Source organism: Balaenoptera musculus, chromosome 8, assembly GCF_009873245.2.
Source record: "Balaenoptera musculus isolate JJ_BM4_2016_0621 chromosome 8, mBalMus1.pri.v3, whole genome shotgun sequence".
Lineage (NCBI taxonomy): Eukaryota > Metazoa > Chordata > Mammalia > Artiodactyla > Balaenopteridae > Balaenoptera > Balaenoptera musculus.
In genome coordinates this window covers 42573346-42587679 of record NC_045792.1, presented here as the reverse complement: position 1 = coordinate 42587679, position 14334 = coordinate 42573346, and the positions used below count along the sequence as shown (strand labels likewise).

General features: G+C 39.9%; 1 protein-coding gene across 2 annotated transcripts in view; it reads right to left on the bottom strand.

Moving 5' to 3' along the window:
- Positions 1-4075, bottom strand: part of NOX4 (NADPH oxidase 4) — a 142965-nt gene extending 138890 nt beyond the window's left edge. Inside the window, exons 1-2 of one of the 2 annotated variants that reach the window (XM_036862588.1) lie at positions 3909-4075; positions 1462-1557 (exon numbers count right to left, since the gene is read on the bottom strand). In XM_036862588.1, coding sequence (XP_036718483.1) covers positions 1462-1557; positions 3909-3965 — 153 coding nt within the window. In that variant the 5' untranslated portion in view covers positions 3966-4075. Of the gene's footprint in view, positions 1-1461; positions 1558-3908 lie in introns of those variants that run through there. The other variant, XM_036862589.1, reaches the window with a different exon arrangement.
- Positions 4076-14334: the final 10259 nt, after the last annotated feature.

Genomic DNA, 14334 nt, shown 5'->3' with positions numbered 1-14334 from the left:
TTTCCATTAGATTGTAAGCAACCTGAGGGCAAAGGGGAGGTGTTACTCTCTATGTGCCCATTTGAAAAGTAAAGGTTTCATGACAGTTTTCTGGATGGCTGGATGTCAGGTTAGTTGGACAAAAGAAAGAAATGTTCAGATTTAGGAATCTGCAATAAAATGAGTTTAATCTTTGAGACTATTTTTATCAATCCATCAGTTGAAAACACAGATGTTGGGTGATTATGATGTGTCAGTGTAGGTCATCAAATTGTAACAAATGTATCACTCTGGTGTGGGAGGTTGATAATGGGAGAGGTTATGCATGTGTGGGGATAGGAGAACATATGGGAAATCTCTGTGCCTTCCCCTCAATTTTACTGTGAACTTTAAACAGCTCTAAAAAAAAATTCTTTAAAAAAACAGTTGTTAAACTTTAAAAATATCAACTGTGTGAACAACCGATAACGAAGACAGTACCTTACTGTATAAAATGAAATATAAATCAATTAATTCAGCCTCAATTGATTGCAATCTTAATATGTGCCAAGCACTACTATAGGAGCTGAGGTTTAAAGATAAATGAGATCTATAACTGTAAAGCAGGAAATGGAAGGCTGGTTCCACTAAATTCATCTGAACTAATCAGAATTTTAAATAGTCATTAAACCATGAAAAAAAATGCATCTCCTATTTAGAATGTATTTTCTTCCCCAATGAAAAGGAATGACAAAATCTGCTTTTTCAGATGCCCTAAGATTTTTCAATATGTTTTATATCTTTTGCTTTTGCTTAGAAAAAGCTGTCTCCTTGTATTGTACAAAAAAGATGTCTTCAGTGCCACTGCCTTTTGTTCAGGAGACAAGTAGGGAGGGGAAGGAGAGGAAGAATAAGAACAGAAACATCATGGAATGGAGAGAAGAAAAATATCGACATGAGATAAATCAGAGCAAAGTTTTGCACAGTATCGTTCTCCTATTAGACCAGAACACCGGCACCATAAGCAGCCATTAACCTAGGGCAAGCAGCTGAGAAATGCCCAGCAGTGAATAACCGCCTGAGACACATACTTTGTGAGAACTGACAGTAAAATGAAGCAGTGCAGAAATTCTCTGTAAGTTGATGGGCGGGCTGAAGTCTTGATTAGTAAAAACTAAAATCCTGTCATGGGTTGGTCCTCCAAGTGAAGGAGACCTCAGGACACTTTGCAGCTGGCAAGGAGTAGCACTTTTCTCAGATACTGCTAGCCCAACAGTTCACTTTAGAAGATACTATCTTTGGCTCTTAAAAGAGTCAATCGTTTTAACTTGGACCCGTGTAAACGATAAATCATGAAAACTTGACCCCTTTAGAGAGTAAAAAACGTTTCTGAAATGAACAACCCACACAATGTTTCTTTAATGAATGTAAAAACTGACCAAGCTTTGTAGCATCATCTGCCCACATTTAAGCCATTCCACAGGTCACCCAAGTCCCACTTACCCCCAACATCTGGTGGAGGTAGTGATACTCTGGCCCTTGGTTATACAGCAGGAAGGTTTTCCAGAAAAGCAGGACATTCAGGGACAGCCAGATAAGCTAAATCATACGAAGGGTGAGAGGAAAAAATTAAAAATAAACATTACCTGATGAATGGAAACCTCAAGTACATTCATTGGACACAGTACTTCCAATGGAACCTCAATTAGTCATTGCAAAAAAGCATTATTGGAAGAGAACTTGGGAAATTTATTCTCCTCCGGGCTTTCAAAATAATTACTGAGAACCTACTCATGTTTCAAGCCCAGGGAAATAAGAATGAGCAAAAACAGAAATGTACCTGCCTTTGGGGAGTTCACATTTTATGAGAGAAATAGACATTAATCAAATAAACTCATGAAAAAATATATAAATACAGGCTATCAGGCTGTGCAATGGCCCAGGGGTAGGGGTTGATGGGGGAGGCTGGTGAACTCAAAGGGCTGAGAAAAGGGTTTCAATCTCCTCTCTAACAAATTCAATGGAAGTTATAATGCTCTCCAAAGCCTTTCCTATCCTGATGTTTTTTATGACTCTAAAACTCATATTATTTAACATGGATTGCAATAGTTAAGGCTTAAGACTTTTATGATATGTTTAGAAAGTGAAGTGAGACTAGGAAAGAAGTCCAATCCTATTTCCTTAGCATTTCAAAGCTGTTTGAGGATGCAACCAGAAACATGCAAGCAGGTGTTAAGATAATTTTTTGGGCCTCCTGGGACACTTCTATTTAAAACTTTAAGAACAATAAAATAACGCAAACATCCAGGAATTATTCTGTTAATGGCTGCATTCAGGAAATGCCACACAATAAAAAGACAAATAATATAAATAATAGACAAGCCCGTCCTTTGAGAATGTGTACTGTCTTAGCAGCACATTGGTAAGTTCCTACACACCTCAGATTATTGGGGGGAGTTGCCAACCATGGCTCCATTTGGGGTCTAAAGTTTTACAGCTCAGAACGTAGGGAAATTCTAGTTCAACAATGACTAAATGGTGCAGAGGAGGAGCATGGGTATTGGCTTCTGGGGATCTACTACTTAATGCCTCCGAGACCTTGGGCAGATTTGTTACTGTTCATGTGCTTCAAATTCTTCGTGTACAAAATTAGGATGAAGTCAAGAATGGGCCTACCTATCTTACAGAATAGATCTGAGGATAAAATAATGAAAAATAATCAGAGTGGGGAGCGAGAGAGAGGGAGGTGGGGGGAGGAGGAAATGTAATGAGTTTCTGTAGAAGCTGAAGGTAATCAGTATTTCTTACAGCTATTTTTGTGTTAAAAGTAAATTTTCTTTAATGAGCACAGCAATAGTATTTTGGTTTATTTATTTGTTTTTCATTTTATAAATTGTCCTTACTAGCAGTAAAATTTGCATAGTCTGTGTTGGTTTCCATTTAGTTTTTGCTTTTTGAAATTTTATTTGTCTATGATATTCAGAAGTTTGGAAAAGGGTTCTATGCAGGGCAATTCCGAACAAAAGTTCATTATCATTCAGTTTTATTCAACAAACTTTTATTGAGCCTCTTCAGTCTGGCATTCTTAAATTGCCTTCTCATTAGCAAGCCTTATTTTCCAACAAAGTATCTGATCCTTGAGGGCTTCAGCTTCTTCAGTATTTCTCAGGGAATTGACCCAGCTGTGTGAGTGCACAGTAGACATTCCTAAAGGCCTGAATCAGAAGATGGTCTTTCCCAGTCTCACTTCACTTTCTAAACATATCATAAAAATCTTAAGCCATAACTATTGCAATCCATGTTAAATAATATAAGTTTTAAAGTCATAAAAAACATCAGAATAGGAAAGGCTTTGGAGAGCATTCTCAATTGACCAGCAAGCTGAAAACCACTCAGAGGAAAACCTATCTGACCTCACTCAGCCCCTGCACACCTGAGATTAAGCATTTGGGATGCAAACAGGTCTCCTAAAGATCGCAGATATCCCCTTGCAGGACAAAATGAGACTAAGAAATGAGCGACATCACCACGTCCCGGGCGTTGCATGTTGTTAAACTTCAAAAATATCAGTTGTATGAACAATAGATAATGAAAAATAGGACTTTGCTGTATAAAATAAAACCAACAGAAGCAATCTGGAAAAAGAGCAAAGTGGGGGGAAAGATGTTTAAATGGTTAAGGAAGAAGCTGTGTTCACTAACAGCGATCTCTTCTCCCTTCCTCCACATCCGCTCTCCCATCAAAGTGTAGGAAAGTTGCCCAGCACTTGGAGGAAGGGAGGAAGCGGATGGTTATTATCTCCAGGTATTCCCGGCAGAAAGTTTTTGTTAGTTGAGAATGTTTGCGTTAGAGGCAAAACTTCCAGCTTCCCACCCGCGCTCGCTCAGAGAATGAATCAAAATCGCTGTCCCAGAGACAAAACGCCGGGAGAGCCTCGCCCGCCATCCTACCAGGCAGAGGTGTTTAACCCCTTCGTTGGCCAGCCAGCTCCTCCAGGACACAGCCATGCCGCCGGCCCCGCCGCGCCGCGCTCTCCGCCCGCCAGCCCGACAAGCAGCGGCGGCCGCCGGGGCAGCGGTTACAGTGGTGCGGCCTGCGTGGGTGGGGGGCGGGGGGCGGGCAGGGTGGGGACGGAGGGTCAAAGACTGAATGGAAGCCCGGCGCCGGCGCCGCGCCAGGCCGGGCGGGGTATGCGCCCCGGTGCCGGGTCTCTCGAGCGCCGCGGACTCGGCCCTCGCTGGGTCTGCGCTGCGCCCTCCGGCCGCCAGGACCCCCTGCGCCGAGCGCGCGCTCCCCGGCTGCGCGAGTCCGCCCCGCCGCGCCGGCCCCTTTGTCTGGGGGCGAGCCTGTTGCTGTGGCTGCCGCAGGGCAGGATGTCCTGGGCTAGGATCTAGGAGGCGTCCCCCAGCAGCCTCAGCCCGGCCTGCCCGGCTCCGAAAGACCCACCAAGATGTGGAGACTGGTACTCAGACATAGAGTGACACCCTCGCTGCCCCCTTGGACACACACACACACACACACACACACACACAACACCTAGTCCTTTTGGACTGGTCGTTCCCCCCGCCCCCAAAGGTTCCTCTCAGAGAGCCTTGGTAAGGAAATTTGAGCCGGAAATTGTCTTTTGTGTACTAGCGTCCCCCTTCTCCTGCCCGTCCTTAGCAACTCATCCCACCCCCAAACAAACGCCCCCGTCACAACCCTTACCTAAAGCCTCCCTCTACCTCCCGCTTCCTACCCCCCATCCCTGACACCGATGCAAAGCTTTTAAGAAACTTCTGAATAAAGAGTCCTGGGGAGAATGAGACAGTGGTAATGATTGCACAACTTTGTGAATGTACTATAAACCACTCAGTTGTACACTTTAAACATGTGAATTTTATGGTATGTGAATTACATCTCAATAAACCCATTATTTTAGAAAAAAGTAATAATAATAAAAAAATAAAGAGTCCAGGGGAGTTAATGGTTAAAACTGACGTAATTCTCAGGGGCTCTAGGGAAGCTCAGATTCACTCTATTTAGAAATGTGCGTTTTACTACCTAGTATCAGAGTCTGTTAAGTAATAAGAATCCTCTCAAACTTGTACCAGAGGCCCGGTGAAGGGTGATTAAAGTGTGGAATTTTCACAGGCTACCTAGCCTACACTGCAGCATATCAGTAGCAGGGAAAAAACAAAAAATCATGCATGTGAAAGAATGTCCAATGCAAAGTAAGTGTTGGATAAATGTTTGTTAAATCAGGAACTTTCTCAACTCTAGCAACTAATAAGTGGCAGAAAAAGTAAACCACTAGTAGCCTAATCTCATGGCTTTCAAGCTCTTTTTTATTTTAGCGAAATACATTTTACAACACGTGCTAAGATATATAATTATATGAAATTATAATATATAATGTATAATTTCATGAAAATCATACTTCCTTTACTACATGCAATGTACTTATCTCAATTAATTTCGTGAACTGATTAATGACTGCAACCGCCAGTTCAAAACACGAATAAATCAGTATCAGATCCCAGTTAGAATTCACAAAGTGCTCTAATAGTCCTGCCATCTCTTTGGCATATGACTTTCTTGTTTCAGGCATGATCTGAACCTGAAAACTGCCTCAGATCTTTCTGGGGCTAGGGAGTGTATTATTTATGAATAACACCCTGTTCTTATAGACCATGTGATACCTGAGGACAAGAAAAAGAGCACAGGGGGCACCCAGGGGTGTCACCACTGGAGGCAGGTCAGATTCTGGGACACGCTGGTATTCCTCAAATTCCCCCGTAAGAAACCATCCACCAGTCACAATTTCAATCGATAGGAGTTGGGGAGATACTGGCACAATGGTCTGGTTCTTCTCATGAGTTGAGAGGAGGGACGCAACTGAAGAACAGTAGAATAAAAGACAATTTTTTTAAAAGTTTAACAACTTCAAAAAAAAAAAAAAAAAGACGAAAATAATGGATCCAGCTCTTACTATTTACTTACTGTGTCAGCCACTGTCCTGGGTACTTCATATACAAAATCTCACTTCATTCTCATAACAGCTCTGCATGTGGATGTCAGTGCCCTTACTCCAGAGTTGAGGAAACCAAAGCTAAAAGAGATTAAGAAACTTGCCTGAGCAGGTGGGGAGAATGGGCAGACGTTGGTTAAAAGGTACAAACTTCCAGTTATAAGATGGATAGTTTGGGGAGGTCTAATACACAGCATGGTGATTATAGTTAACCATATTGTATTATATACTTGACAGTAGCTTAGTGAACAGATCTTAAATGTTCTCTCCGTGCACACACACACACACACACACTATGTGAGGTGATAGAGGTGTTAGCTAAAGCCCGGATGATAATTATTTCCCTATATATAAATGGATCAAATCAACATGACGTACACTTTAAACTTAGACAATGTTGCATGTCAATTATATCTCAACAAAGCTGGAAAAACATTATGTTAACTGGAAGAATACGAACATCGCAATAAAGATGAAGAACAATAAATTAAAAGAGAAGAGAAATCTGTCTGAGATGACAAAACAGGCTTTTGCTTATAGTTCAAAAAAGCCCATAATCAGATCCTTTTCTGAACTCTTTTGTACCATGATAGAATGCTATACAAACATTGATTATTATATTTATCACTATTATTTTATAGGAGCTCTGTAAAAGGGGACTAGGTCCTAACTGTTTATGTTGCCTTACAAGGAAACAGTACTGCAAGCTATCTCCAGGGGACAGAGCTATTGCCATGTTGTGCAGGAACTCTCATTAATGAGGTTCTTTTCAATATAATTTTCTCTAGGCCTGACTGTTTAGTGCGAGTAGATACTGTCTTTCCCAAGATAAGGAAGGCTGTCCTTGAAAGTAATGAAGAGAGAATCCTGTAGCTGTATCAGTATTCCAAAAATCATAGCAACAACAACAAGAAGAATAAAAATCACACTTTTACCAGGAAAAAACTTCACAGGAAAAAATCAAATGACAAATACCTTTGCTCTTGGCTGAAATAATGGTAAAATAGTAGTGATCATCCTACATTGATTATAAACTCTGTTTGGCAGTTAGAGATGTTCTTGGTCTATTGTTTATTACTTAATAAATATAGAAGCTTTGTTTCTTGGTAGACCGTGTCCCTCAAAAATATGAAATCCATGGGGAAAAATTGATAAAAGTTTCCCCCTTTGGTCTGCTTTATTGGTCGGCTTCTTTATGTACCAGCTCAGAGGCACACCTTTGCCATGAAGCTTTCCCTGGCCCACCTCACCTCTGTGCTCACACAGACTCATCCTGTAGTCTGCATTCTTCAATGTGTGTATAATACTCCAAACACATGATCATTACTCCATTTCCCACATATTATTTTAGTTGTATGCATGTGAGTGTGTGTGTCTAATTCCCCTCATCAACTGACCTCCTCAAGGACAGGGATCTTGTCTTATTCAATTTTTATTCCAGGACTTTGGACAAAGATTGTTACATAGTAGGAACTTTAGTATGTTTGATATATGAATGAATAATAGTTAAGTATATTATCCTTCTTTTTGTGCCTCCCTCAAACCCCAGTGTCTCAAGTGTAACTTTCCAATAATGTAAGAAAAGTTTCTGCTTAGCTCGATAATTAACTACCAGAAAAGGACCAACGGGGCAAGAGCTCTTGCTATGGGTGTCACCTATGCCACTAGTCACAGGCTATGCAGCTGGGACAAGTGAGCACCTATATTAGCTTCCTGGGGTTGTGGTAACTGTCACAAATTTAGTGGATTTGAACAACAGAAATTTATTCTCTCACAGTTCTGGAGGTCAGAAATCCCAAATCAGGCGATTGGGTCAAAATCAAGGTGTTGACAGGGCCCCAATCCCTTCAGAGAGTCTTGGGGAGAATCTGTTCCTTGTCTCTTCCCATTTCTGCTGGATGCTGGTGTACCTTGATTTTTGGCTGCATCACTCTACTCTCTGCCTCAGTGATCACATGGCCTCGCCTCTTCCATTGTGTGTATGTCAAATTACCCTCTGCCTCTCTCTTATAAGGACTCCTGTGATTGTATTTAGTGCTCAACAGATAGTCTAAGATAATCACCCTACGTCAAGGGCCTTAACTTAATTATACCTGCAAAACTCTTTTTGCCTTATATAAGAAGTAATATTGACAGGTTCCTGCGATTAAGATGTGATATATCTGGGTGGTCATTATTCAGACTACTCTCGTACCTAAAGTTACTTAATTGACTTTAATTTTCTTTCCCTGATTTCCCAGCCTGAGAGAAGGATTTCTGAGGAAATTCACCATAAGACATAAAAGTTGGAACTTTTACTAAGCTTTTCTGTCAAGAAGTCAAAAATTATAGACCAGGAATCATGCCAGATAGAACTCAGCAAGCTTTCTTAACCTTTGTGACTTAGACTGAGTTTAGTATTTTGGTTATCCCATATCTGATTATCAGGAGTCATTAGTATTAAACTCAAAAATGGAAAAGAGCCTGTGTGTTTTTCTTACAAACAGAAAAGAAGAAAGTAGGAAAACTCTGTCCCAGTATGCAGCATAACTGGTAAAGTTAGCAAGAGAATCCTAAAGTTGTGAATAACTGATGGCTATATTAAAGAGAAAAGGAAGCTACATTTTATCCCTGGGACCCTTGGCAAGGAAGAAGGGCCCCCCAGGGAACCAGCAAGAAATGGCCCAAAGGCTTAACATTCACAAGTCTGGGGACAAGTTCCAGACAGTGACTCATTGTCATTTCTACACAAAAACAAGTGTAGACCATCTTCTGATTCAGGCCTTTAGGAATGTCTACTGTGCACTCACACAGCTGGGTCAATTCCCTGAGAAATACTGAAGAAGCTGAAGCCCTCAAGGATCAGATACTTTGTTGGAAAATAAGGCTTGCTAATGAGAAGGCAATTTAAGAATGCCAGACTGAAGAGGCTCAATAAAAGTTTGTTGAATAAAACTGAATGATAATGAACTTTTGTTCGGAATTGCCCTGCATAGAACCCTTTTCCAAACTTCTGAATATCATAGACAAATAAAATTTCAAAAAGCAAAAACTAAATGGAAACCAACACAGACTATGCAAATTTTACTGCTAGTAAGGACGATTTTTAAAATGAAAAACAAACAAATAAACAAAAATACCATTGCTGTGCTCATTAAAGAAAATTTACTTTTTACACAAAAATAATTGTAAGAAATACTGATTACCTTCAGCTTCTACAGAAACTCATTACATTTCCTCCCCCGCTCTCTCTCTCCCTTCTCTGATTATTTTTCATTATTTTATCCTCAGATCTATTCTGTAAGATAGGTAGGCCCATTCTTGACTTCACCCTAATTTTATACACGAGGAATTTGAAGCACATGGACACTAGTACAAATTCGCCCAAGGTCTCGGAGGCATTAAGTAGTAGATTCCCAGAAGCCAATACCCATGCTCCTCCTCTGCACCATTTAGTCATTGTTGAACTAGAATTTCCCTGCGTTCTGAGCTGTAAAACTTTAGACCCCAAATGGAGCCATGGTTGGCAACTCCCCCCAATAATCTGAGATGTGTAGGAACTTACCAATGTGCTGCTAAGACAGTACACATTCTCAAAGGACGGGCTTGTCTATTATTTATATTATTTGTCTTTTTATTGTGTGGCATTTCCTGAATGCAGCCATTAACAGAATAATTCCTGGATGTTTGCGTTATTTTATTGTTCTTAAAGTTTTAAATAGAAGTGTCCCAGGAGGCCCAAAAAATTATCTTAACACCTGCTTGCATGTTTCTGGTTGCATCCTCAAACAGCTTTGAAATGCTAAGGAAATAAGATTGGACTTCTTTCCTAGTCTCACTTCAGCTTTGAAATGCTAAGGAAATAAGATTGGACTTCTTTCCTAGTCTCACTTCACTTTCTAAACATATCATAAAAATCTTAAACCATAACTATTGCAATCCATGTTAAATAATATGAGTTTTAGAGTCGAGTCATAAAAGACATCAGGATAAGAAAGGCTTTGGAGAGCATTATAACTTCCATTTAATTTGTTAGAGAGGAGATTGAAACCCTTTTCTCAGGCCTTTGAGCTCACCAGCCTCCCCCATCAACCCCTACCCCTGGGCCATTGCACAGCCTGATAGCCTGTATTTATATATTTTTTCATGAGTTTATTTGATTAATGTCTATTTCTCTCATAAAATGTGAACTCCCCAAAGGCAGGTACATTTCTGTTTTTGCTCATTCTTATTTCCCTGGGCTTGAAACATGAGTAGGTTCTCAGTAATTATTTTGAGGGAAAGAAATGAAAGCCCGGAGGAGAATAAATTTCTCAACTTCTCTTCCAATAATCTTTACACACTATTTCCTTTTGTACACTGACATGGGATTTCATACTTCTCGAATTCTTTCTCTTCCCCAAATATATCCTCTTTACTCACAGTCTCATCCAAGTGTACGTGCTATTCTTGCTTCCTGGCATACCAGACCTAGTGATACTCACTTAGTCTCCAGACTCAAGATGTCAAGATGAGAACCCTTCCTTCTTAGAGGCTCACATGGATTCTTCCCAGGGGGATCAGGAACCTCTTGTTTGTGAGCCTGTGTCCACTGTGTGTGGCCCTCTCTCAGGGTAGTTAGGCTGAATTTGTTGATGCATTTTCTAGGTTGTTTCTCCAACTAAAACTGTGAGCGCTTTGAAAACAGGAAATTTTTCTTCATTACCTAAATCCTGGGGTATGGTAAGAGCTCAAAATATATTTAGTGAATGAATCAATGAATGAAACTCTAGTATGCAGTAACAGTTTAGGTTATTTTCCAAATGGAAAATCAGCACTCACAGAATTTTATTCTATTTGCCCAGAGTATAGTATGGATGAAAAATGTTGCCTCCCATGTCAGTAAACAAAGGATGTGGTGGTCATCAAGCCAGTAGCCACTGTGCACCCTGAGGGGATTCAGGATGGAGAAAAGCAGGATACTGTCCCTAGATAGTTAGGGTGCATATCAAAGTAATGATTTCAATGAGCCCAGACTCTTGCATCTTCCCATACAGAGAAAAGCACCAAGTTCATTAACTTGAGATGCCTGGTTTTCTTTAATTAGCAGTAGTCTTTTGATGTTCAACTACCTGGGTTTTTTTGTATGTGTGAACTCCTATATATCCCGGCTCCTCCCTTACCTCTTTGGAGCAGTCCCTCAGAGTGATCTGAGAGGCTGTCTTCTGGGCTTAAGTCCTCAGAAAATCCGCTGAATAAAACATAATTCCCAACTTTTAGGTTGTGCATTTTTTTTTCAGTTGACAGTAGCAAAGATCTTATGCTAGACTTGATGGAAAACAAGTTCAGGAACATGATAGAAAAACAAATTAGCTTTTGTCTTTTCTTCCTCCTCAACAACTTTCCATGGAATTTAACCTTCAGACAAACTCTTTTCCTACTCTCCAAATATCTGAGGCTGGAAATTTCAAAAGCATTTCTTGTTCTTATTCTCACGCTCACCTAGTGACTCACTCTTGCTTATACTGACAAAGCAACTTAAATGTCTCTATGTCCATATGCAATTATGTATAGCCTAGCTGATTAGAAGTAACCAATAGCTTGGAAAAATATTGTATGGGATCACATGTTAAAAAGCAAAATGATCTGACATCTTGGAGTGCCAGATTCATGCTCTACAATTGGAACTTCTGGTGAAGAGGAAAGGTTTACATCCTTAATTCCTTTTTCCCTTTTTCTCCAAGTTCTATCAGTTCTTTATCTGGAGACTCTTTTGAATCAGACTCCCCCTGAAGGCAGCTCTATGCCTCCACTGGTCTTTCATAGTCCTTAGTTCAGATTTACATATGCTCAGTTATTTACATATGTTCAATTACTGAACTGTGGCGCAATTACTTGCTACCCAAATATTTCCATATCAATGGATTTCATTGGAGTGGCAGGGTTGGCAAATCTTCCACTATTCTCCTCATCTTCATTTTCATAATAAATAACCCTGATTTTCAGTTGGATCAAACCCACCCAGCTAGCAATTACATGTCTCAGCCTCTCTTGCAGTCAGCAGTAGGTACTAAGTTTCTGCAAATGTGAGGTGAGCAGAAGGGATGTGTACATCCCTATCACAAAGGAAATTGCTTTCTTTCCACTTTCTTTTTTCCCCTTTCCCACAGCTGGAAATACACTTCAAATAATGAAGGTAAGGACGACACTTTGAACGATAACGAAGAAATAAGATACTAAGAATCTTGATTACCTTGTAGGTGAGTCACAGCTACCCGCCTATATAGCTTGCTTCTTGATTGTTGTGAGAGAAAGAAATAAAATTCTGACACACTATAGTTTAGGTTACATCTGCTTGGCTTGTACACTATTTTTATAGAAACTGGCTCCTAGAAGTGGGACACCATCATTATAAAAATCAAAATATGTGGCATTAGTTTAGCAAGTTGTGTAGTAGGTGGAGAGATATACAGGCTAGAAAGAAGTGCTCTTTGTTATGCCATTAGAAAATACAAGCTAACTTGGAAACAGACCACATTACTACCAAGCTTGTAGCTCTAGAGGAATAGGCTAGAAAGATATCAGATTTTTGGTGCATGTCGGCTGCTGCTTGGAATTTTTAGCAAAGTGCTACAAGAGACATGGGATAAAGTTAGACAAGAAATGGCCCATTTGCAGATAGAGATGAAAGGGAATATAGCTCTACTAATGGAGAGTCTTTCTACCCTTGACCTGCACTTTAATGAATTAAAATGCCATTAATTGGGGACCCTACAGGGTTGGAAAAGTCAACTGCTTCTATTCCTCAAAGAGCATGACGTAACATTTTCATCAGAGCCAGACAAGGGGCAAAGATCAGTTTAAGAGTATTAGCTTCCCAACCAACTTGCCAAGACTTTAGTTTCAGATGGCATTAGGGTGGCTGATATTAAGTTAAGGGAAAGAGAGCTGAGCAGAGCAAAGGAGACAATAAAATTTTTAAATAGTGTCTATAGGCGCTGCAGAAATTTGTCCAGCAGATGTCTTCGAGTGTGGCTATTCCACATGGAACTGTCTAGAAACAAAAAACCTAATGTTTTTCTTGCGTTTTTTCAGTTTTACTGAGATATAATTGACATACATCACTGTATAAATTTAAGGTGTACAGCATAATGGTTTTACTACTGTATATTGTGAAATGATTACTAAAATAAGTTTATTAGCATCCATCACCTCATGCAGATGCAATAAAAAGAAAAAGCAAAAACATTTGTGTGTGTGTGGTGAGAACCCTTAGGATTTACTCTCTTGGCAACTTTCACATATAACATACAGCAGAGTTAATAATGTTTATCATGTCATACTTATATCCCTGGTACTCATTTACCTTATAACCGGGAGTTTGTACCTTTTGACCACCTTCAGCCAATGTGAACTCCTCCTCCTCACTGCCACACCCCCCCCCCACCTATGAGTTTTCTATGAGTTTGTTTTTTGTGCATGTTTTGGTTTTGTTTAGATTTCATGTATAAATGAGATCACATACAGTATTTGTTTTTCTCTCTCTGACTTGCTTCACTTAGCATAACACCATCAAGATCCATCCATTTTATGTCAAATGGCAGGATTTCCTTGTTTTTTCATGACTGAATAATATTTCATTGTATCTATATACCACAACTTCTTCATCTATTCATCTGTCAATGAACACTTAGGTTGCTTCCATGTCTTGGCTGTTGTAAATAATGCTGCTATGAACATGAGGGTGCAGATATCTTTTTGAGTTAGTGTTTTCATTTCTCTACTAAGGTTTTGAGGGAATTTCATTACCAAAGAAACCACAAGCCTGCGGTACAAGAGCCTATGATTGTTAAATTTCTAACACAATACTCAGTCTCCTAAAGCTGCCCTAAGTGGAGCACACTCTTTCTTGCTGCTTTCTGATATAGATAGTGGACAGGGAAAAACCTCCCCACCACACACAAAAGCAAAGCTTCAGGGACCAATGAACAGGGGAGACACTTCAGGGCTGGCAGATGAATTAACCAAGGAACCTACTCCACTTGCAAGAAGCTTTCACAGTTCCTGCCCAGGATAATTTAACATCTGCTATGACAAAAACTACCGTGAGCTTTCCATTTTATACATTTCTGAAAGGATGGTTTTCTTTCTTCCTTCTTTAATTAAAAAATTAATTGTGGTAAAATATATATAACACAAATGTACCATTTTAACCATTCTTAAGTGTACAATTCAGTGGCATTAAGTACCTTCACACTGTTGTGCAAACATTACCACCATCCATCTCCTGAATGTTTTTATCTTCCTGAACTGAAATTCTGTACCACTAAACAATAACTCTCTATTCCCCTCTCCTCAGAACCTGGTAAAAACCATTCTACTTCCTTTCTCTCTGAATTTGACTATTC